Below are 25,338 nucleotides of genomic sequence, written 5' to 3'. Positions count from 1 at the left end.
TGTATTGTACTTTAACTTTGTGTATGTTGTAATGTTGTTCATTATAGATTGCCTATGTGACACCAATATTAAGTGATTTTTGCTTCTCTTGTTCATGTTCTTAACTCTTTCCTGAGTAGTTATCATCAATCTCCACTATATTTTTTATATCATATCGTAGAGATAATAATAGAAAATCTTAAGAGAGCTCTTTAAAACAATATTTATGAGACTCAAAAAATTTTGGGTTGATACATAAGTTCCAAATATGTCTCCTATTTATAATCTTACGAACACACTACCTTATACTAATCTTTCGATGTGGGACAATTCTACTATTTATATGTAGTATATTTCACCACACCTACTTATTTTCCAATGTGGGACAAAACATACTAAAAAGTACACAATTTTACATATTAAAAAGTACACCATCTTTAATGTGTGCAAATAATATGAAATCTATACTCTAATGATAGCATTTTTTACCACAAAGCTAATTATATTATTTTCATAATTTTTTGAACGGTATTTTTTTGCCAAATGAAATGTAAAAGTTTGATATAAAAATTACAAATATCACTTGAATATAATTTAGGAAATATACATATTATAATAATTAAAAGATTCTCTACTTTATTTTTTACATCAAAAATTATACTTTCCTAAATTGATTTTTGATGATGTGGACGCTCTCAGATCGCTCGAAAAAACTCTCTTTTATATATATATATAGATATATATATATATATAGATTTTTTTTTTCTTTTTTTTCCAAAAAATCAGTAGTGGTGGACCATGTTGAGAACACATGAGAATTAATTGTTTTGGTTGACTCTTTTACATCAGTGTTTACAACTTAGTAAATATTTTGTACGTTGATTAGTATTATTTTCATTTTCAATTTTAACAAATCAAGTAAATCAAATAAATGACATTTTAAAATTAGTTACTTTAAAGAATTTTTTGAACAATATGACCAAAAATGTTAGTTAAACTATATCAAGTAAATCAAATAAAGTTATATCCATTTTTAATTTTGTATATAAATAACATTAACATACATTTACCATCAATATGTTGAAAGGTAATCATATCAGTATATCAAAAATATTAAAAATAATAACTAATCTAAAAAATTGATTTAGAGCAACAAAAATAAGAAAATGACAAAAACACAAAAAAAAAAAAAAAAAAATCTAGCATAAAAATTCTTGGATGAAAATTTTAGTTATTGTAAAAAGTAACTATTCAAGAGTTCATGAGTAAAGCTTCACATAAATATTATTTGAAAAAATCGCTCCAAACAATAATGACACGATTAAAAAATGGTTACATGAAATTACAAAAGAAAAATACCATAATAGATTACTTAACATTCACAAAAATACGAGTAATGACGGGCTTTGGGGACAGTCATGATGGGGTTTGGGCCTGAAGCAACGACTATAATAATTAAAACTACAAAACTCACCTTAAAATGTATAATCTTGCCTAATAAAACAGTTATTTGGTTGTATATGATAATAATGTTGTTATTTTCCAAGATTGGTGTTTACACATGTTTAACAACAGTCCGACTCATTATAGACGGCCACTATCCATCTATAGCTATAGACGGATAGTGGTTCTTTCACAAAATTAAAGTGAGAGGGCAAGTGGGGGTATCCATTTTCCACCCACTTGCACTACCCACTTTCATTTGTGAGAGGGACACTACCACTATCCGTCTATAATGAGAATTTGTGGTTTAACAATACGTTGCATCATAAGTGAAAATGGGTTGACAACTCTAATTTATGAGTAAGTTGTGACAATGAAAAATGCATATATAATAAAGAAAATTTTGAGATTTTTGTATTACCATTTACTTATGATTGTATATTGTAACAATGTTATGATATTTCAAATTTATATAGGTTCATTATGTTTTGATATACTTTGAATATAAACTGTGTTTTTAATATTATAATATTTTTAGTACGTCGGTCATAACTCATATACCTATATACATACTCAGTAATTGCATATAAAATTATATTACAAATCGAAAATCTTAAATACGGTTAATCATTCTTTTAAACATTATTCAAAAATGACAACACTAAAAACTGCAATCCCGTGCAAATTGCACGGGATTAAAACTAGTATTAAACATGAAAACAAATACAAAACACAAGTATTTGACTGACTACTTATATAGATCTACATAAGAGCATATTACAATTGTCAACAGCGACATCATCTCATTTTTCAATATTAATTAGAAGATCCGCATAAATTCTTTTGAACGCTAAGCGAGTTTGGCTTCTCGTCCTTAGCAAGCCATTGGTTAATTTCAAACTTAGTATCTTCAAAAGCCAATCTTGGTATATCGTTAGGATAGTTAGTTTGAACTCTTAAATAGTCAACATACCAACCGGGTTTTGTGCCTGTATTATCATGGCTTAACTCTAATTTACAAAGTTTAGAAGTATGGCAATTAGATTCGATAGTGAAAGAGTCCAATTGATTTCTCTCAAAATAGTTGTAGGGATCACTATAATAAACTTCTTGAACACCTAAACGTCCCTCAATTGGTCGATAATGGAGTCTCAGCTTGCCCTTGTCAGTTCCTTTTTCTTGTAAATTAGCGGATTCAATCATTTGACCTTGCGCGTCATATAACTTGACTGTTACACGTGCATCTGTACCCGCATTTGTAACATTGCCGGTTTGCACCAAAATATAATGTTGGCAAGTGTCATCCTCAAGGCCCTCAACCACATTCTGCATAAAATTACAAGCATTTATTAATATAACAATACATTTTGCAAAGAACTTGATGAGGATAGATTTGATATCCTTAACATTTAGCAAGCAAACCATGCATTAAACATAAATAAAAACCATAAACATTGACGATGCGATAATACCATCATTGCCCGTAAATCGATCATGATCATTGCTAGGTCTCTAAAGAGTAGGAGATACTTACAAAGTGTGTAATATATGCAAAGGCGAGAAATAACATAAGAGTAGTTAGGGCATTATTATGATTTCCCATGTTATTACGTACTCAATTCTTGTTATTTGTTTCTAGAAATGTATTATAAGTTGAATTGAGAAATCATCTCTATTTATAAGTGCAAAAAGACATACAATAATTAATTGAATTAAATAATTTTATAACGTAACTAACGCGTATTTGAGAATAATGAACATGTTTGTTAGTGCTCAATCATAATAGTTCGTGAATACATGTTTGTAACCCTTAAACTTGCATTACAGAAAAACTTATCATTGATTGCCCCAGCTACGTACACTAAATAGTTGTATGCAGTATCCTGTATGTCGGTTGATCGATATGGTTCTTGGGATTTGGTGTGGAGCGCTTTTCTTAATCAGACCCATATTGTGTTAATTACAAAGAAGATAACTCAAAAGAGAATGTCGGATTTTACAAGTTGGTTTCGAAGGTGACGTGTATTTCTAAAACGAATGAAAAACTTGGTACGAATTAAACACTGTGGGTGTAATTCGCTCCATAAATTTAATAACCTAAAGTTCCTGACCACTAAACCCAAACCAAAAAAAAAAAAAAAAAAACTATTGTTTTTCTTTTTCTTTTTCGTTTTTTTTGTTTTGAAAGAAAACCGATGTGGGTACCAAATAATGCATGCCAAATTCTGACTGACGAGCATAGCGCAAGCTCGTGTGCTACTCTATTTGACTTCCTACCAGCAAAAGACCAAGCTCCGTAATCACAACAATTACAACTAGTTTTAAACCCGTGCAAAATTGCACGGGTATGTATTTGGGCCAATATTAATGTTTTTGAATGTATATTTGTTTTTGCATTTCTATTGTACTTATCTAGTTGGTCTAAATCTACGATTTACATAATTTATGTTTAAATTTGTTACAAACACGTGTTCACATACACTGGTTTATAAGGAAATAACGTAATTTACTCTTGTAAATGAAAATTGCATACATAAAAAACTTTACATCCGGATAAAAGAAATATAATCTAATATAATCAACTTTAACATATGTATGTAATTCATTTGCGTTTTATGTTCGATCGCGTATATAAATGTTATTCCTTCTTGAAATTATGTAATTTTATTATTATGTAATTTTGTTTTAAAAATTATGTACTCCGTAATTCAATTTCATTTACTCGCATTTGTAATTCATTCTGTGTATATGTTATAAATTTTATTTACACGGAATGTATAAAACTATTTCATAATATTAATTCATAAAATTTTTTCATAATATTATTTCATAGAATTTGTTGTAAGACGGAATTTATCGCATGTTTGAATCTGAAGAAATAAATACATTGCACACTCACGCGTCCCACCATAACATGAATTTCCAAAAAAAAAAAAAAAAAAAAATGCATTTATGACGTGGCGCGCTAAGGATTGAGTATTGTCTTTTGTATTAATATAGATAAGATTTGATAAAATTTTAATTATTTTTCTTATTTTTAATTAATTGAAGTGGTATTTTCCTAATCCAACTCTAACCGTCTATACGGTTTAGGAAAGTGTTGGACAATTTTTTTTTGTATATATACACATCAAATATTCCTTGTTACATAATATCAAAGCTACATAATTATTCGCACTTTCCCTAATATACTCCCTCCGTCCCGGTCGCACCAAAAATATTCATGGTAACCCTTGATAAAAACGTTCAACGTAACGCTATTGTCGCCCCGCCAACGATGCCTATTCCAATCGAACTCAATGTGGTCGACCCACATTATTCCGGGCCAAGATTTAAAGGCGAATCAATTACCTTAGAATTTATAAAGAGGATGATAGACGACTTTAAGAACGAAATTTGCCTACACGAAAATTTTGCATATCAAATCCTCGTACGAACCCGTGATTTATTATTTCAATTGCCTACTCTAGTCGATATAAGTGTACCCGACGGAAAACATATTACCGTGTGTGGTGACATTCACGGCCAATTTTACGATTTAATTAACATATTCGAGATTAATGGATATCCGTCCGATGATAACCCGTACCTATTTAATGGCGATTTTGTTGATCGAGGATCGTTTTCAATTGAAGTTATATTTACGCTTTTCGCGTTCAAGTGTTTATACCCGAATTCAATGTATTTAGCTAGGGGAAATCATGAAAGCAAGAGCATGAACGAGTATTACGGGTTCGAATCCGAGATCAAGACGAAATTGAATTATTCTTTTGTTGATTTATTTGCTCAAGTTTTTTGTTGCTTACCTTTAGCTCATGTGATTAATAATAAGGTATTTGTGACACATGGCGGTCTATTTAGTGAGGACGGCGTAAAATTATCCGATATCCGTGCAATTGACCGGTTTAGAGAACCGCCCCAAGAAGGGTTAATGTGTGAATTATTATGGAGTGATCCGGGCTCGGGCCCAGGAAGAGGTCCGAGCCCACGGGGTGTGGGCCTAAAATTTGGCCCGGACGTGACGAAAAAGTTTTTGGAAGATAATGAGTTGATTTTATTAGTAAGGTCACATGAGGTGAAACAAGAAGGGTATGAATTTGAGCATAATGGTACGGTTGTTACGGTTTTTTCGGCTCCGAATTATTGTGATCAATTTGGTAATGACGGGGCTTTTATTCGATTCGAAGCCCCGAAATTGAGATTTAATGTTACCAAGTTCTCGGCCGTGCCACATCCTGAGACTTTGCCAATGCTTTATGATAACTTCACGTGTACTGAACTTTTTGATTTCGATTTTTAATGATATGGTGTCACTCGGTGGTGTTATGATTTGTCGATTACATATGTCGATTGTGAACTTCAAATCGTTGCAATTAGCGTAACCAAGTCTCGACTTTTGGTATTGTTTTTCGGTATCTTGGTCTTCTTATACTTGCAATATCGTTTTACGGTGTTATAACGTATGTCCTAAGGGCACGCATTAATAAGCCTAATAGGAAAAGATTTATAAAACATTCTTATTAATTATAGTAAAATTAAGTTTATACTTGTATTTTTTTATGAGAATGTAATGAAATTACTTTTTATTTGATAATGCGTTTGAGGAATTGAGATAATATATATAGTTGTAATTTTGTTATTATGAACTGAGATGATCTTGTACGTGTGGCGTTTTTATACAAGGATAATGTAAAACAGATTTAAAAATAACCGTATTAGTGGACATTGGACAAAAATAGTATACCGTATTAAGAAAACCTTTTCTTACCTAGCTAATAAACTTGTGTAAGCCCGTCATACACAAGAATTATTCGTCAATTCGTGTATGATTTGTTGTTGCATGTTGTTGCTTTGAGAACGGAATAACCATGCATCCAAATGCTTATTAGCAACTCGATAACGCAATTTTTATTTTGTTATGGATTTTAGTCCACTAAACCCAAATTACTACGTATGAGTTATGACTTATTGTTAGTAGTTACGTTCGTGCATGAGCTATAATAAAAGTTTTTGTTTTACTATCGACACTTGGGTGTTTGTGTATCCTTTTCAAATTTAATATTTCGGGTATGTACAAAATAGACATATCGTGTTCAACGAACATTTTACTTTAAAAGAACACGACATTGTCTACAGATTTACGATTTTTATAACAGTTTAGATTACATTACCATTTAGGGTTATTTAATGACAATAATCCAACATAAGTCTCCTCTTCCCCATTTAATCCAACCTATTGATTATCCCATATTAATCTGATCTTTACCATCATTTAACTTATTTTGATACGTTGAAAGGGCAACCTGTTAAACAAGTCACCCCTTAGGGTCCGTTTGGATACAATTTTAGGAGGGAAGGGGAGGGGAGGGGGAGTGAGGGGAGGTGAAGGGAGGGGAGAGAAGGGGAGGGCAAATGGAATGTGGGTGTTTGGATAACAAAAATTATGAAGAGAAATGGAAGGGGAGGAAGGAGGGAGATGAAGAATGGATGGAGGATTGAAGGATGTTGGTGGTATAATTAAGTCAAATAATGTTTCTTTCCAAATCTTCACACCTTTGGAAAGATTATAGTTTGTTACATAGGAGGGAAAATAAGTCCTCTCATTTCTCTCCCCTTCCATTTCCTTTCTCCCATATTTTTTATCCAAACAAAAGAAATTAAATCCCTCCCTTTCCCTCCCCTCCCTTTCTCTCCAATTCCTTCAATCCAAACGGACCCTTAGAAATAAAAAAAAAATTAAAATAGTTAAAACAATGACACTGACTACATCCTATTCAATATTCATCCCCTTCAACCTTCCATCTTCATCTCTCGCCTCCTCTTTCACCAAACACTAAAAATCATCGCCATGGAACCGCACCGTATGTTCACCACCACCACTGAACCGCATCACTTTAAGCCCACACCACCGAACCACCTAAGCATACACGCCACGGGCGCCACCATTTCCACCTCCCAGACCCGGCTACACCTCCTCCTCACTCTTAGCCGCATCCCCGTCGCAGCCCAGCAACAACATCAAACATTAAACATATTGACAAACCAAGTAGAAGACGAATAAACGATGATGAAGGAGGAGAAAAAGCAAGGAAAATTGTAAAAGGTAAAATTAGAACAATAACATAAATAAAAGTACTTTTTCTAGTTTTGAAGAAAGAAAATGGGCTTTTAAGTCTGAGATGGGTACTTAGTTATGTTGAATGGTTGTTTGGTGAATTGGGAATCTGGGGAGAGTTGTAATATGGGAATTTGTTGAAGAAGAAGAAGAAGAAGAAGAAGACCAGATTTATGGCTGAACCCATAAATTAGAGAAGATAAATGAAAGGGGGAGAAATTAACATTGAGGATGAACCCAGAAAAATGAAAGGAGTGATGATAGATGTAATTAGATGTCTTAAAATAGGAAGGAAGGTGTAAAAAAATAGGGTAAAAATAAGGAAACCTGCTAATTAGTGACCTTTACCGGGTACAACAAGTCAACATGAGGCGTGGTGCAAAATAAGTTAAATGATAGTAAAGATAGGATTAATATGGGATAATCAATAGGATGGATTAAACGGGGAAGGAGAGGCTTAGGTTGGATTATTCCTATTAAATAACCCTACAATTTAAAGGTGTGTTATGTCGTTCTCTCCTGTTCGGTCAATAGTTAGCTATCTTATTTTTTCTAAAAGAATTTCAAACAAAGATAACTATTGAGTAAAAGACGGAGGAAATATGTGATAAATTGGATCGAGAAATTGTTCCTAAAGCACAAATTCTCATTATAGACGGGCATATCCGTCTATAATAAGAGACGGGTCGAATCCCTCTCACAAAGAGGCAAGTGGGAGGGCAAGTGGGTTACTATTTGGCTTCCCACTTGCCTCTTTGTGAGAGAGATACGACCCGTTTCTTATTATAAACGGATATTCCCATCTATAATGAGACTTGCTGTTCCTTTTTTTTTTCGACAAAAGTAAACCGATATATTTAAACGAAATTAAAACGTCATTACAGATATAACCAAATTTCAGTAAGTTAACCAGTAGCTAGACTAACCGACCAACTACGATGTAAACGAAGAAGTGTGCGAATTGCATGAAGTGAATTTCGCACATCTATTGGTACTGACTTTTGAGAAGCCAGAACTGAACATAATTTTCGTGATGGTACCACAAAGGTAATTACGGGGGATGTAGCTGTCTCTTGGCACGACATAACTTGGAGTAAGGCTTGAGAATAGGCAGCAAAAGGGGATGAGGCACGCATGTAGGAGAATTCAGGCATGCAAGAGTCTGACTCAACCATAGCTGTATAACCATTCTGTAGAGAATTCCTACAGATGTAGAGCCGGTAAGAAAGTGAAGACTGCAAAGTTGAAAGATGATTAACTGCGGTAATCTGAAGTACTCGGGTTGGAGCTCCTTCGTATCGGAGAGAAGGCAATTGCAAGTGTGAGTGATGTAATGCTTCAGCTAAATGAAGGATGTGTACAGGCACAATCTCACAATTCTCAAAAACAATAGAGTTACGGGTGAGCCAGATGGATCTCAAGATCGCATAAAAATAAAGTAAACAATTAAACCCAGTTGAAGATGTTCGATGAAGATATGAAATATGATCAGCTAACCATCGGACGAAAGAGACATTTGGATAAGCCAAGGAGTGTATGCCAAGTAACGAAGAACGCCAGACATGTTGAATTACGTCACAGGAGCGGAACAAATGCTCAGGAGTTTCCATATCCGCTCGACGTAAAGGACAAAAAGTATCAAGACGAAATCCTCTATGGGCCAGGAGCGTCTTCGTTGGGATGATGTGATGGGCAAGCTTCCAGATAAAAAGAGGAAATTTACTTGAAAACGGAAAAAGCCATACCAATTTCCAAGGAAATGAGTGAATATTATCTAGTACTCCGTATATCCTAAGATATTATAATAATCTTTATTGATAATTATCTCTTTAATACTAAACTAGTGTAGATCCCGTGCAAAAGCGCGGTAAATATAGGCCTTTTAATTTTTAGTGTATTAGTTATAGATTTTAGATTTATATCTCGCGAATTTTTATAAAAAATAACTAATATTAAAATTAATCAAAAGAATTAAATAATTCCATGAATTGTGTTTTTTATGAAAATATTTTAACTACATCAATTTTTTTTTAAAAATATCTTTTTTCGTCACGAAGTTAATAATAGGAGATACAGTTTTTATGTATAGATTATTTTAAATGAAAATTAGTTTAATAAATGAAAATCTAATTTGTTTCCATATATAAGTTTGAGCACTTTGGAGGGAAAACTTTAGAGAAGTTGTATTTTATTAGTATATAGGAGGATAGGAGGATTTATACTTTTAAAATTTGCACCTCATTAATATTTATCAGTTCACTCCATTGTATTTTGATATGAAACAAAAAAATTGAAATGGAAACTAATAAAAAAAAATTATTTAAGTTGTGAATTTTTTTAGTGTGTTTTTTGTCACGAAGCTAATAGTAAACATGTGTCAAGTTATTCTTTACAGTAATAATTATTGCATTACTGAAAAATTTAGCAACTTATACTTTATAATTTAATATCTATTTTATTTTATTTTAATGAAAAAATTATAAGTATGAATTTATTTAAAAAATTAGGGTTTATTTATAAGAATATATTTATTGAAAAGATAATAATGTAATGGAAAAAAAATTTATTTATTACCTTATTTAGCTAGATGATTTTTGGAGGGAAAACTAAGATAATTTTTATTCTCTTAGTAGTAGGGGGATATGCCATCTAATAAGTATCTACCAAAATATAAAATTTCGGTGTCTACAAACCGAGTAATGTCAGTTCTCGTGCAATCATCAATCATCAATCTTAATGGTTTCGTTATCGATTACTTCTCGTGCAAGTCGTATTAGTCGAACTAGGTAGAAGATTAAACAATTTGCAAACATAATATATAATCATGATATTAAGGAAAAAATATTTCACTCTCAAATCTCATAGTCCAATAACATCAATTACATGATATAATAAAACGTAAAAACAACAATCTTATAAAAGATGGCACACTTTGCAAACATATTAAATATGAAAACAAATACAAACCACAATTACTTAACTGACCGGCCCTTATGTAGATCAACATAAGGTGAAATAAAATTACAATTGTCAATGACGTCATCATCTCATTTTCCAATAATATTAATTAGAAGATCCGCATAAGTCCTTTACAACGGTCTGGTCCTTACCTATCCATTGATTGATTTTGAACTTTGTATCGTACTTTTCGGGGCTGAACCTATCCCGTTGAACACTTACATAGTCAACCCTCCAACCGGGAGCTGTGCCTGCATTGTCATGGCTCAACTTTAATTTGCAAAGTTTAGAAGTATGACAATCAGACCTAATAGTGAAAGAGTCTAGGTTATTTTGCTCAAAATAGTCGTGGGCTTTGTGTTCTCTATATATATGTGAAGCTACCGAGTTGAATATGATATCGCCAGGCATTGTTCCATCTCCTTCTAAATTACTGGATTTGATCATCTGACCTTTCGCGTCATATAACTCCAGTGTTACCCGTGCGTTTGTACCCGCATTTTTGACATCCTCAGTCTTCACCCAAATATAATGTCGGCAAGCAGGAGTAGCCTTAACCAAATTCTGCGTAAAATTGCAAACATTAATTAATATATATATATATATATATATATATATATATATATATATATATATATATATATATATATATATATATATATAATCCATTTGCAAAGAACCGTGATCATTCAGGATAAATATGATATCCTTGACATTTAATTTCCAAGTAATAATAAACCATGCATCAAGTTTAACAAAAGAGACTAAAATTAAAATATACATTAAATCAAAACCATAAATTATGAATTATGATACTTACAAAGTGTGCAATAAATGCAAAGACGAGAAATAGCGTAAGAGTAATTAGGGCATCATTGTGATTTCTCATAGTTAATTAGTTAATTCTTGTTTATTATTTTTTGAAGTGATTTAATCAATAATCACGACTCTATTTATAAGTGCGTGTTTGTTAGTGATCATTGATAATAGTAATCGTGCACACATGTTCGTAAACCTCCATTATTTGCCGAAAATCTTCTTGTTGATTGCCCCAGCTATGCTAAACTATATTTATTTGATTTTCTAATTTATTCGTCTACATTATCATAGTACTCTGTATCATATAGAAGATATACTTCATGTATTATACTCTATGCCGGCTGATTGATGCTTAATAGAATATCACAAATAGGATTATACATCCAGTTGTACCATAAACATTGTACAACCAAGGTATAAGAATCCGAACTTATATGTATTCTTTCTGAGCTAATTCAAAATTCATGATTTTAATGTGTAAGTGGATGAGCTCGATACTTTCTAATAAAGCTCATATTCTTTAACATAAAGCTCGGATACTTTATCACAAAACTCAGATTCTATACCGTACAACATATACAACTGGTTGTATAGTCCATGAATTGATAGAATATAAACGCCTTCTCTTTATCATTGGGTTTATTTTATATATGTCCAATGAAGAAACTCGGCAGACGAAGTGGAGGAAACGTTGAATCAAATGCATCCTTTAATTTGAAGTCGGAGGGACAGGAATTTAGACCTGGTAAACGGGTCAGTCGGTCGGGTTTGGATTTGACCAATTTGGGTCAGGTCAGTTCCGGTTCCTCCTTTTTTTTCGGGTTAATTCGGATTTTGGGCCATTTCAAGTCATTTCGATATGGTGGTCAGGCCAAGCGGGTCGGGTCATTTTGGGGTTAATGATTAAGAGAGAAAACGCCATTTCAAGTCATTTTGGTTCAATTAGAGTTATTTTTTATCGCGTCATTTTCGAGTTGGTGGTTTCGGATGGACAGGTCAAGAGTTTATACCCGAGTAATATGGGTTTGAATCCGAAATCAAGACGAAATTTAACTATACTTTTGTTGACCTATTTGCTCAAGTCTTTTGTTGCTTTCCTTTAGCTCATGTGATTAATAACAAGGTATTTGTGACACATGGTGGTTTATTTAGTGAGGACGGCGTAAAATTATCCGATATTCACGCAATTGACCGGTTTAGAGAACCTCCACAAGAAGGGTTAATGTGTGAATTGTTATGGAGTGATCCGTGCCCAGACCCGGGAAGAGGTCCGAACCCCCCCGCCCGGTGTAGGACTAAAATTCGACCCGGACGTGACAAAGTAGTTTTTGGAGGATAATGAGTTGATTTTATTAGTAAGGTCACCTGATGAGGTGAAACAAGAAGGGTATGAATTTGAACATAATGGTATGGTTGTCAGGGTTTTTTCGGTGTGATGCTCAATTGTGTTGATTACGATCTTCAAGTCCTTGCATTTAGTATAACCAAGTCTCAATTTTTGGTACTGCTTGTTCGATATCTTTGTATTCTCAACCTTTAATGATCTATCGAAAAAATACATGTAATATCTTACTATCTTAGATTACTGAGAAGTCTCTCTTAAGATGGAGGTTTCGACAAAACATTAAAACGAGCGAGGTATCCTTTTTAAAACTAAGATAGTAAGAAAAAACATTTCACTCTCAAATCTCATTATGAAATAACATCAATTACATTATATATATAATAAAATGTAAAAGTAACACTCTTATAAAAGATGGCACACTTTGCAAACATATTAAAAATAAAAACAAATACAAACCATAAGTACTTGACCGCCCACTTATGTAGATATACATAAGGGCAAATTACAATTGTCAACAACGTCATCATCTCATTTTCCAATATTAATTAGAAGATCCGCATAAGTCCTTTTGAACGCTAAGCGAGTTTGGCTCCTCGTCCTTAGCAAGCCATTGATTAATTTTGAACTTAGTATCTTCAAAAGCGAGCAAATCCCCGGGATATTTAGTTTGAACTCTTAAATAGTCAACATACCAACCGGGTTTTGTGCCTGTATTATCATGGCTCAACTCTAATTTGCAAAGTTTAGAAGTATGGCAATTAGACCTGATAGTAAAAGAGTCTAGGTGATCTCTCTCAAAATAGTCGTAGGGATCTCTATAATAAACTTCTCTAACGTAGGGCCAATGTCCCTCAACGGGTTGGTTACGGACTCTCAGCTCGCCCTGATCAGTTCCGTCTTTTTGTAAATTAGTGGATTCAATCATCTGACCTTGCGCGTCATATAACTTAACTGTTACACGTGCGTCTGTACCCGCACTTTTAACATTACCAGTCTTCACCAAAATATAATGGTAGCAAATTTTAGCCTCAACCACATTCTGCGTAAAATCGCAAGCATTTATTAATATAACAATACATTTAGCAAGCAAACCATGCATAAAACTTAATTAAAGGATCAAAATCAAAAATAAATAAAAACCATAAACATTAACATTGTGATAATACCATCATTGACCGTAAATCGATCATGATCATTGCTAGGTCTCTTAAGAGTAGGAGATACTTACAAAGTGTGCAATAGATGCAAAGGCGAGAAATAACATAAGAGCAGTTAGGGCATTATTATGATTTCCCATGTTATTACTCACTTCTTGTTATTTGTTTCTTGAAATGAATTATAAGTTTGAATTGATAAATCATCTCTATTTATAAGAGCAAAAGACATACAATAATTAATTGAATTAAATATTTTTATGACGTAACTAACGCGTATTTGAGAATAATGAACATGTTTGTTAGTGCTCGCTCAATCATAATAGTTCGTGAATACATGTTTGTAACCCTTAAACTTGCATTACAGAAAAACTTATCATTGATTGCCCAGCTACACTAAATAGTTGTATGCAATATCCTGTATGTCGGTTGATCGATGTGGTTCTTGGGATTTGGTGTGGAGCGCTTTTCTTAATTAGACCCATATTGTGTTGATTACAAAGAAGAGAACTCAAAAGAGAATGTCGGATTTTAGGCTCATAAGCCTTTGTAATGTTGTATACAAGCTGGTTTCGAGGGTGAAGTGTATTACAGTATTTCTAAAACGAATGAAAAACTTGGTACGAATTAAACACTGCGGGTGTAATTCGCTCCATAAATTTAATACCCTAAAGTTTCTGACAACGAAACCCAAAAAAAAAAAAAAAAAAAAAAGTAAAAACTATTGTTTTTCTTTTTCTTTTTCTTTTTTTGAAAGAAAACCAATGTGGGTGCCATTAATGCATGCCAAATTATGACGGACGAGCATGGGCAAGCTCATGTGCTACTCTATTTAACTTCCTACCAGCAAAAGACCAAGCTACGGAATTACAACAATTACAATTTGATAAAAATTTTAATTATTGTTTTTTCTTATTTTTAATTGGAGTGGTCTTTTCCTAATCCAACTCTAACCATCTATACGGTTTAGGAAAGTGTTGGACAATTTTTTGTATATATATACACACATCAAATATTCCTTGTTACATATCAAAGCTACACAATTATTCGCACCTTCCATAATATATACGATTAATAACAAGGTCACACATGGTGGTCTCTTTAGTGAGGGAGCGTTTGTTGCTTACCCTTGGGCCTTGGCTCATCTCATCAACGACAAGGTCTTGGTAATTCACGGCGGGTTATTCAGTAACGACGGTGTTAAACTATCCAACATTTGGGCTACTGACCGGTTTTGCAAACCTCCCCAAGAAGGGTCATGTGTGAATTGCTATGGAGTGACCGGTTGTGCTAGATGAATATTAGGGTTTTGCAAACATAATACTTCCTCCGTTTCAATAAATAATTATGTTTGTTTCAAAATACCTCTCACAAAAAAGTCAAATAAATAACAACCTAATTAGACAGAGGTAGTAATAATCATGATATTAAGAAAAAACATTTCACTCTCAAATCTCATTATTACATTATAAATAATGAAATGTTAAGTAAGACTCATACAAAAAAGATGTCACACTTTACAAACATCTTATCTTTATAAATACAGGAACATTTAAAGCATCCTCATTAAACCACGTCATCATATGCAACTAGTTTGAATGCCCGTGCGTTGCAACGGGGTAATTAACTTATTTATAATGGAAAAAAAAAATGTTATAAGAGTTTAATGTTTACATTCTATGTCTAATGATTTGTTTACATATTATTAAAATATCTCTTTCAAAAAAAATAAAAGATTAATATATACGTGAGTTAACTCTTATTTATAATCATATAATCACCCCACCTTATACTAATCTTTCGATGTGGGACAATTCTACTATTTATAAGTAATATATTCACCAAACTTGGATTATGTTTCTGATGTAGGACAATTCTACTATTTGTATGTAGTATATATTCATCAAACCTCCATTGTTTTTCAATGTGGGACAAATAACATACTCAGAATTAGACCATCTTTTTGGCAATTAGTTCGACATCCAACCAGATCCCGAATACTGAATACGGACAATTGCTACTCATTATATATAATAGTTATATTTAAATTTAATAATATGATCAAGTACTCTCCATTAATATTTGTACGTTGTTTTTCTTCATTTTTTTTTATCATAATTGAGATACGGAAATGTCCCGTAGTACCCCTTAATTTTGTCAGATTTTCCATGTTACCCCTACTTTTAAGAATCTGCCTAGGGTACCCTTAAGGTTCCATTTTTTTTTGCCTATGGTACCCCTAATGTAAAGGCTGTTAAATGGACGTTAAGTTTGATGACATGGCAATAAAATAACAATTAAAGAATAATATCCCCTTTATTGTTTTATTGGTACAGATATCTCTCTTTTAAATGAAAATTTAGCTAACTATATCATTATAATATTGGAAATTTCTCATGTTAACCTTGAACTTTGATAGATTACACATGGTACCCCTAATTTAAGTTTGTACAAATGGTACCCCTGTGTTCACCTTTTTCTTTCCTAGAATACCATTTGACAACTTTCGTCATTACTCCTATGACTTGTGACTCCTTTTTCTTTTGTTATCTATTACACAAACACTTCATCATCTAATTCCTAATTCCATATTTTATTTAATAAACTAACATCTAATACCTAAATAATAAAACACAAATAGCATGACATGCTCAGTTACTCATAGGAGTAACGGTATTATGAAAAAAATTAAACACAAGGGTATTATATGTAGAAACTTAAAATTAGGGGTATTATGTGTAATCTACCAAAATTCGAGGGTACAATGAAAAATTTCCATTATAATATTTACCATTTTATCGCTCTTTCTCCCACCTAAAAAAATGTTACAACTTTAAAAATTTAATATTTAATTCATGATTATATTTAAAATCTCTTATATAATAAGTATACTTTGAGAGATTAAATATATTTGGGGTGATACCTAAGTTCCAAGGATAAATCCTATTTATAATCATGGGATCACCTTATGATAATCTTCTGATGTGAGACAATTTAACTATTTATACGTAGTATATATTTATCACACCTACATTATTTTTCAATGTGAGACGAATAACATATTTAAAAGTACACCATATTTTTTGAACCTAATTCGACATCCAATCCGATTTAATAATAAGCAAATACTATACTATCTATTAATATTCATACGTCTGTTTTCTATTTTTTTTATCATAATTAAAATATATGCAAATGATATGAACTTAATTATACTCTAATAATAGAATTTTTTTTAATACAATTCTAATTATATTATTTAACCGTAGTATATTTACCACACCTACATTATTTTTCAATGTGGGACATATAAAATCTATAGGTAGAAAATAATGATATAAACTTTTAAGAGCCCTCCAAGACAATACTTAACAGACTCAAAAGATTTTGGGTTATGACTTCTATTTATAATCATAAGATCACCCTGCCTTATGGTAATCTTCCGATGTGGGACAATTCTAATATATATACATAGTATATTCACCACACTTACATTACTTTTCAATGTAGGACAAATAACATACTAAGTAGACCATTTTTTTTCGCACCTACTTTGACATCAACTCGATTTAATAATGAGAAAATACAATAGAATCTACACTCTAATGATAGCATTTTTTTTGTCACCATCTAATTATATAATTTTCATACGATACTTTTTTGTCAAATGAAATATAAAGTTTTTATATCAAAATTATAAACATCACTTTAATATAATATAGAAAATGTATATATATGAGACAATTCTATTATTTATACATAATATATTCACCACACCTACATTATTTTTCAATGTGGGACATATAACATATTAAAAAGTACATATCTTTTATATATAAATTTTTTGTGTTAATACCTAAGTTTTAAAGATGCCTCCTATTTAAATTTCACCCTACTAAAAAGTACATATCTTTTATATACTAATCTTTCGATGTGAGATACATAATTTAATTATTTAGACGTAGTATGTTCATCATGCCTACATTATTTTTCAATGTGAAAGATATAACATACCAAGAAGTAAATGCCTCTTCTTAAAAAAAACACCATTATTGTATACGTATTATTTTTCTTTGAAGGTAAACCCACTTAGTCTTGATCGACGACCATTAGATAGGGATCTCTATATCGTACATATAACGACACATTAACGCTCTATTAGTGCATTCAGGAGACAACCATTAGTAAAATCTTTAGTTTTGTAATGTGTTAGGGCGCTCTATTAGTGCATTCAGGAGACAACCATTAGTAAAATCTTTAGTTTTGTACTGTGTTAGGAGACAACCATTAGTAAAACTCTTTGTTTTGTATTGTACTTTAACTTTGTGTATGTTGTAATGTTGTTCATTATAGGTTGCCTATGTGACACCAATATTAAGTGATTTTTGCTTCTCTTGTTCATGTTCTTAACTCTTTCCTGAGTAGTTATCATCAATCTCCACTATATTTTTTTATATCATATCGTAGAGATAATAATAGAAAATCTTAAGAGAGCTCTTTAAAACAATATTTATGAGACTCAAAAAATTTTGGGTTGATACATAAGTTCCAAATATGTCTCCTATTTATAATCTTAGGAACACACTACCTTATACTAATCTTTCGATGTGGGACAATTCTACTATTTATATGTAGTATATTTCACCACACCTACTTATTTTCCAATGTGGGACAAAACATACTAAAAAGTACACAATTTTACATATTAAAAAGTACACCATCTTTAATGTGTGCAAATAATATGAAATCTATACTCTAATGATAGCATTTTTTACCACAAAGCTAATTATATTATTTTCATAATTTTTTGAACGGTATTTTTTTGCCAAATGAAATGTAAAAGTTTGATATAAAAATTACAAATATCACTTGAATATAATTTAGGAAATATACATATTATAATAATTAAAAGATTCTCTACTTTATTTTTTACATCAAAAATTATACTTTCCTAAATTGATTTTTGATGATGTGGACGCTCTCAGATCGCTCGAAAAAAACTCTCTTTTATATATATATATATATATATATATATAGATTTTTTTTTCTTTTTTTTCCAAAAAATCAGTAGTGGTGGACCATGTTGAGAACACATGAGAATTAATTGTTTTGGTTGACTCTTTTACATCAGTGTTTACAACTTAGTAAATATTTTGTACGTTGATTAGTATTATTTTCATTTTCAATTTTAACAAATCAAGTAAATCAAATAAATGACATTTTAAAATTAGTTACTTTAAAGAATTTTTTTAACAATATGACCAAAAATGTTAGTTAAACTATATCAAGTAAATCAAATAAAGTTATATCCATTTTTAATTTTGTATATAAATAACATTAACATACATTTACCATCAATATGTTGAAAGATAATCATATCAGTATATCAAAAATATTAAAAATAATAACTAATCTAAAAAATTGATTTAGAGCAACAAAAATAAGAAAATGACAAAAACACAAAAAAAAAAAAAAAAATCTAGCATAAAAATTCTTGGATGAAAATTTTAGTTATTGTAAAAAGTAACTATTCAAGAGTTCATGAGTAAAGCTTCACATAAATATTATTTGAAAAAATCGCTCCAAACAATAATGACACGATTAAAAAATGGTTACATGAAATTACAAAAGAAAAATACCATAATAGACTACTTAACATTCACAAAAATACGAGTAATGACGGGCTTTGGGGACAGTCATGATGGGGTTTGGGAAAGCAACGACTATAATAATTAAAACTACAAAACTCACCTTAAAATGTATAATCTTGCCTAATAAAACAGTTATTTGGTTGTATATGATAATAATGTTGTTATTTTCCAAGATTGGTGTTTACACATGTTTAACAACAGTCCGACTCATTATAGACGGCCACTATCCATCTATAGCTATAGACGGATAGTGGTTCTTTCACAAAATTAAAGTGAGAGGGCAAGTGGGGGTATCCATTTTCCACCCACTTGCACTACCCACTTTCATTTGTGAGAGGGACACTACCACTATCCGTCTATAATGAGAATTTGTGGTTTAACAATACGTTGCATCATAAGTGAAAATGGGTTGACAACTCTAATTTATGAGTAAGTTGTGACAATGAAAAATGCATATATAATAAAGAAAATTTTGAGATTTTTGTATTACCATTTACTTATGATTGTATATTGTAACAATGTTATGATATTTCAAATTTATATAGGTTCATTATGTTTTGATATACTTTGAATATAAACTGTGTTTTTAATATTATAATATTTTTAGTACGTCGGTCATAACTCATATACCTATATACATACTCAGTAATTGCATATAAAATTATATTACAAATCGAAAATCTTAAATACGGTTAATCATTCTTTTAAACATTATTCAAAAATGACAACACTAAAAACTGCAATCCCGTGCAAATTGCACGGGATTAAAACTAGTATTAAACATGAAAACAAATACAAAACACAAGTATTTGACTGACTACTTATATAGATCTACATAAGAGCATATTACAATTGTCAACAGCGACATCATCTCATTTTTCAATATTAATTAGAAGATCCGCATAAATTCTTTTGAACGCTAAGCGAGTTTGGCTTCTCGTCCTTAGCAAGCCATTGGTTAATTTCAAACTTAGTATCTTCAAAAGCCAATCTTGGTATATCGTTAGGATAGTTAGTTTGAACTCTTAAATAGTCAACATACCAACCGGGTTTTGTGCCTGTATTATCATGGCTTAACTCTAATTTACAAAGTTTAGAAGTATGGCAATTAGATTCGATAGTGAAAGAGTCCAATTGATTTCTCTCAAAATAGTTGTAGGGATCACTATAATAAACTTCTTGAACACCTAGACGTCCCTCAATTGGTCGATAATGGAGTCTCAGCTTGCCCTTGTCAGTTCCTTTTTCTTGTAAATTAGTGGATTCAATCATTTGACCTTGCGCGTCATATAACTTGACTGTTACACGTGCATCTGTACCCGCACTTTTAACATTGCCAGTCTTCACCAAAATATAATGTTGGCAAGTGTCAGCCTCAAGGCCCTCAACCACATTCTGCATAAAATTACAAGCATTTATTAATATAACAATACATTTTGCAAAGAACTTGATGAGGATAGATTTGATATCCTTAACATTTAGCAAGCAAACCATGCATTAAACATAAATAAAAACCATAAACATTGACGATGCGATAATACCATCATTGCCCGTAAATCGATCATGATCATTGCTAGGTCTCTAAAGAGTAGGAGATACTTACAAAGTGTGTAATAGATGCAAATGCGAGAAATAACATAAGAGTAGTTAGGGCATTATTATGATTTCCCATGTTATTACGTACTCAATTCTTGTTATTTGTTTCTTGAAATGTATTATAGTATAAGTTTAAATGATAAATCATCTCAATTTATAAGTGCAAAACCCATACAATAATTAATTGAATTAAATATTTTTATAACGCAACTAACGCGTATTTGAGAATAATGAACATGTTTGTTAGTGCTCAAAATCATAATAATACGGGCATACATGTTAAACCTTAAACTTGCATTACAGAAAAACTTATCATTGATTGCGCAGCTACACTAAATAAATAGTTGTATGCAATATCCTGTATGTCGGTTGATCGATATGGTTCTTCGGATTTGGCATGGAGTGCTTTTCTTAATCGGACCCATATTGTGTTGATTACAAAGAACAGAACTCAAAAGAGAATGTCGGATTTTAGGCCCATAAACCTTTGTAACGTTATATACAAGCAGGGGCGTCTAATACCCGGGCGACCACGGGCGACAGAATCGGGCCTTCAGTTTTGGCCACTGAATTTATAAGTTTTACTAATAAAATTCTATACAAACCTCGATATGTACTACACTTATACATTCATATTTAGTGCCTCATTTTTTTATGGTACACCGGGTCTCCATTTGATTTAAGACGCCCATGTATACAAGCTTGGTTTCGAAGGTGAAGTGTATTTCAAAAACGAATAAAAAACTTGGTACGAATTAAACACTGCGGGTGTAATTCGCTCCATAAATTTAATACCCTAAAGTTCCTGACCACTAAACCCAAAAAAAAAAAAAAAAAAAAAAAAAAAGTAAAACTATTGTTTTTCTTTTTCTTTGTCTTTTTCTTTTTTTGAAAGAAAACCGATATGTGGGTGCCATTAATGCATGCCAAGTCCTCACGGACGAGCATGAGCAAGCTCGTGTGCTACTCTATTTGACTTCCTACCAGCAAAAGACCAAGCTACGGAATTACAAAAAAATTACCATTTGATAAAAATTTAATTATTTTTCTTATTTTTAATTAATTGAAGTGGTATTTTCCTAATCCAACTCTAACCATCTATACGGTTTAGGAAAGTGTTAGACAATTTTTTTTGTATATATACACATCAAATATTCCTTGTTACATAATATCAAACCTACACAAGTATTCCCACTTTCCGTAATATACTCCCTCCGTCCCAGTCGCACCAAAAATTCTCAAGTCATTACGAGCAACAAATATTCGCCAACGATGCCTATTCCAATCGAACTCAATGTGGTCGACCCAAATTATTCCGGGCCAAGATTCAAAGGCGAATCAATTACCTTAGAATTTATAAAGAGCATGATAGACGACTTTAAGAACGAAATTTGTCTACACGAAAAGTTTGCATATCAAATCCTCGTACGAACCCGTGATTTATTATTTCAATTGCCTACGCTTGTCGATATAAGTGTACCCGACGGAAAACATATTACCGTGTGTGGTGACCTTCACGGACAATTTTACGATTTAATTAACATATTCGAGATTAATGGATATCCGTCCGAAGATAACCCGTATCTATTTAATGGCGATTTTGTTGATCGAGGGTCGTTTTCAATTGAAGTTATACTTACGCTTTTCGCGTTCAAGTGTTTATACCCGAATTCAATGTTTTTAGCTAGGGGAAATCACGAAAGCAAGAGCATGAACGAGTATTACGGGTTCAAATCCGAGATCAAGACGAAATTGAATTATACTTTTGTTGATTTATTTGCTCAAGTTTTTTGTTGCTTACCTTTAGCTCATGTGATTAATAATAAGGTATTTGTGACACATGGCGGTCTATTTAGTGAAGACGGCGTAAAATTATCCGATATCCGTGCAATTGACCGATTTAGAGAACCTCCCCAAGAAGGACTAATGTGTGAGTTATTATGGAGTGATCCGGGCTCGGACCTGGGTAGAGGTCCGAGCCCACGGGGTGTGGGCCTAAAATTCGGCCCGGACGTGACGAAAAAGTTTTTGGAAGATAATGAGTTGATTTTATTAGTAAGGTCACATGAGGTGAAACAAGAAGGGTATGAATTTGAGCATAATGGTACGGTTGTTACGGTTTTTTCGGCTCCGAATTATTGTGATCAATTTGGTAATGAGGGAGCTTTTCTTCGGTTCGAAGCCCCGAAATTGAGATTTAATGTTACCAAGTTCTCGGCCGTGCCACATCCTGAGACTATGCCAATGCTTTATGATAATTTCACGTGTACCGAACTTTTTGATTTCGATTTCTAATGATATGGTGTCACTCGGTGGTGTTATGATTTGTCGATTACAGATGTCGATTGTGAACTTCAAATCGTTGCAATTAGCGTAACCAAGTCTCGAGTTTTGGTATTGTTTTTCGGTATCTTGGTCTTCTTAACCTTAATGATTTGCCCAAAAACTACTTGCAATCTCGTATTTTGGTTTTTTTAACGTATGTACTAAGGGCACACATTAATAAGGCTAATAGGAAAATATTTATAAAAGATTCTTATTAATTATGGTAAAATTAAGTTTATACTTGTATTTTTTTTATGAGAATGTAATGAAATTACTTTTTATTTGATAATGCGTTTGAGGAACTGAGATAATATATAGTATATAGTTGTAATTTTGTTACTATGAACTTAGATGATATAGTCTTGTGTATGGCGGTTTTATACAAGGATAATGTAAAATAGATTTAAAAATAACCATGGTGGACAATTGACAAAATCACAAAAGTAGTACAGTATTAAGAAAACCTTTTTTAAATAAAAAATATAAAAAACCGTCATACACAAAGATCTTGTCAATTCGTGTATGATTTGTTGTTGTTGCTTTGAGGACGGAATGACCATCCAAATGCTTATTAGCAACTCGAGAAGATCTTAAATTCTCAAAGCAATTTTTATTTTGTTATGGATTTTAGTCCACTAAAACCCAAATTACTACGTATATGACTTATTGTTAGTAGTTACGTTCGTGCATGAGCTATAATAAAAGTTTTTGTTTTACTATCGACACTTGGGTGTTTGTGTATCCCTTTCAAATTTAATATTTCGGGTACGTATATAATAGACATATCGTGTTCAACGAATATTTTACTTTAAAAGAAGACGATATTCAGTTTGATGTCTACAAATTTACGATTTTCATACCAGTTTAGATTACATTACAATTTAAAGGCGTGTTATGTCGCTCTCTTTTGTTCTGTCAATAGTTATCTATCTTATTTTTTTCTAAAAGAATTTCAAACAAAGATTAACTATTGAGTAAAAGACGGAGGAAATATGTGATAAATTGGATCGAGAAATTGTTCCTAAAGCACAAATTCTCATTATAGACGGGCATATCCGTCTATAATAAGAGACGGGTCGAATCCCTCTCACAAAGAGGCAAGTGGGTTACTATTTAGCTTCCCATTTGCCTCTTTGTAAGAGAGATACGACCCATCTCTTATTATAAACGGATATTCCCGTCTATAATTAGACTTACCGTTAGTATAGACACTTTCATGACACTATGCTTGAAAGGTGAACCAAGCTCTCATTGCAAGTAAAGCGTGTATGAAATTTCGAATTAAGAGAAGTTCTCTTTGGCCTTTGACTTTCTATTCTCTCATTGCAAGTTGTCCCTTGTCGAATTAATCAACTCTTAACGTAAAATGAGTAGTAACGCGCTAAAGCCTACTTTTCAAATGACTATTATGCCCTCAATTTTATTTTTCTTGAATATTTAAGTGCAGTGGTGGAGTTAGAATTTAACGTTAAGGGATGGAAAATTTCAGGAGGGGTGATCTAGACCTACTAATAATACGATAGAGTGAAGTAGGAAAAAGATTCCAATTTTTTTAAATTAATTACAGTTTTTTCATTGTTCAGCGAGTGTGACTAGTCTTGCCTAATACATTAAAGCTAAAATAAGAAGTTCAATGCACAAAAAAAAATTAAAATATAAAATTAATCACAATAAGTGTTTAAAAACTAGTCGGATGACTTGAAGTCCCAAGTTCAATCTCTGAGACTCTGAGAGCCATTTTTCCGTAGTGATATAGGCGGTTTATATTATAGATTTGGCAAACTGCTTATTCAGGCCGGATTCGGGTTGGGTCAATAAATACCGAGTTACTTTTTAGGTCCTTTAGCGTCCGAGCGTTTTGGATCATTTCGGGTGAAGATTTTGTATTACACAAGCCATTTCGGGTTTATGGGGTTATTTCAAGTCACTTCGGGTCGGGTCCCTTTCAGGCCG

General features: G+C 32.1%; 5 protein-coding genes across 5 annotated transcripts; 2 read left to right on the top strand and 3 right to left on the bottom strand.

Annotated features, from left to right (window-relative positions):
* Window positions 1-2,238: 2,238 nt before the first annotated feature.
* Window positions 2,239-2,924, bottom strand: LOC141612800 (PLAT domain-containing protein 3-like). The gene is made up of 2 exons (XM_074431552.1): window positions 2,895-2,924; window positions 2,239-2,748 (listed from the first exon to the last, which is right to left on the bottom strand). Exons 1-2 carry the CDS (start codon window positions 2,922-2,924, stop codon window positions 2,239-2,241), a joined length of 540 nt encoding a protein of 179 aa, XP_074287653.1.
* A 1,674-nt stretch (window positions 2,925-4,598) lies between these two features.
* On the top strand, window positions 4,599-5,722 carry LOC141612799 (serine/threonine-protein phosphatase 5-like). Its single transcript, XM_074431551.1, has one exon. The coding sequence runs from the start codon at window positions 4,646-4,648 to the stop codon at window positions 5,720-5,722; it is 1,077 nt and encodes a 358-aa protein (XP_074287652.1). The 5' UTR covers window positions 4,599-4,645.
* Window positions 5,723-13,200: 7,478 nt separating this feature from the next.
* On the bottom strand, window positions 13,201-13,956 carry LOC141612798 (PLAT domain-containing protein 1-like). The gene is made up of 2 exons (XM_074431550.1): window positions 13,888-13,956; window positions 13,201-13,698 (listed from the first exon to the last, which is right to left on the bottom strand). Exons 1-2 carry the CDS (start codon window positions 13,954-13,956, stop codon window positions 13,201-13,203), a joined length of 567 nt encoding a protein of 188 aa, XP_074287651.1.
* Window positions 13,957-20,349: 6,393 nt separating this feature from the next.
* LOC141612797 (PLAT domain-containing protein 3-like) lies at window positions 20,350-21,035 on the bottom strand. The gene is made up of 2 exons (XM_074431548.1): window positions 21,006-21,035; window positions 20,350-20,859 (listed from the first exon to the last, which is right to left on the bottom strand). The coding sequence occupies exons 1-2, from the start codon at window positions 21,033-21,035 to the stop codon at window positions 20,350-20,352; spliced, it is 540 nt and encodes a 179-aa protein (XP_074287649.1).
* A 1,249-nt stretch (window positions 21,036-22,284) lies between these two features.
* LOC141612659 (serine/threonine-protein phosphatase 5-like) lies at window positions 22,285-23,548 on the top strand. The gene has a single exon (XM_074431466.1). The coding sequence runs from the start codon at window positions 22,333-22,335 to the stop codon at window positions 23,353-23,355; it is 1,023 nt and encodes a 340-aa protein (XP_074287567.1). The 5' UTR covers window positions 22,285-22,332; the 3' UTR covers window positions 23,356-23,548.
* The last annotated feature ends 1,790 nt before the right edge of the window (window positions 23,549-25,338 follow it).

This window comes from Silene latifolia, chromosome 11, assembly GCF_048544455.1.
Source record: "Silene latifolia isolate original U9 population chromosome 11, ASM4854445v1, whole genome shotgun sequence".
Taxonomy (NCBI): domain Eukaryota; kingdom Viridiplantae; phylum Streptophyta; class Magnoliopsida; order Caryophyllales; family Caryophyllaceae; genus Silene; species Silene latifolia.
The sequence above is the reverse complement of the archived record's forward strand: the minus strand, read 5'-3'. Positions and strand labels throughout refer to the sequence as shown.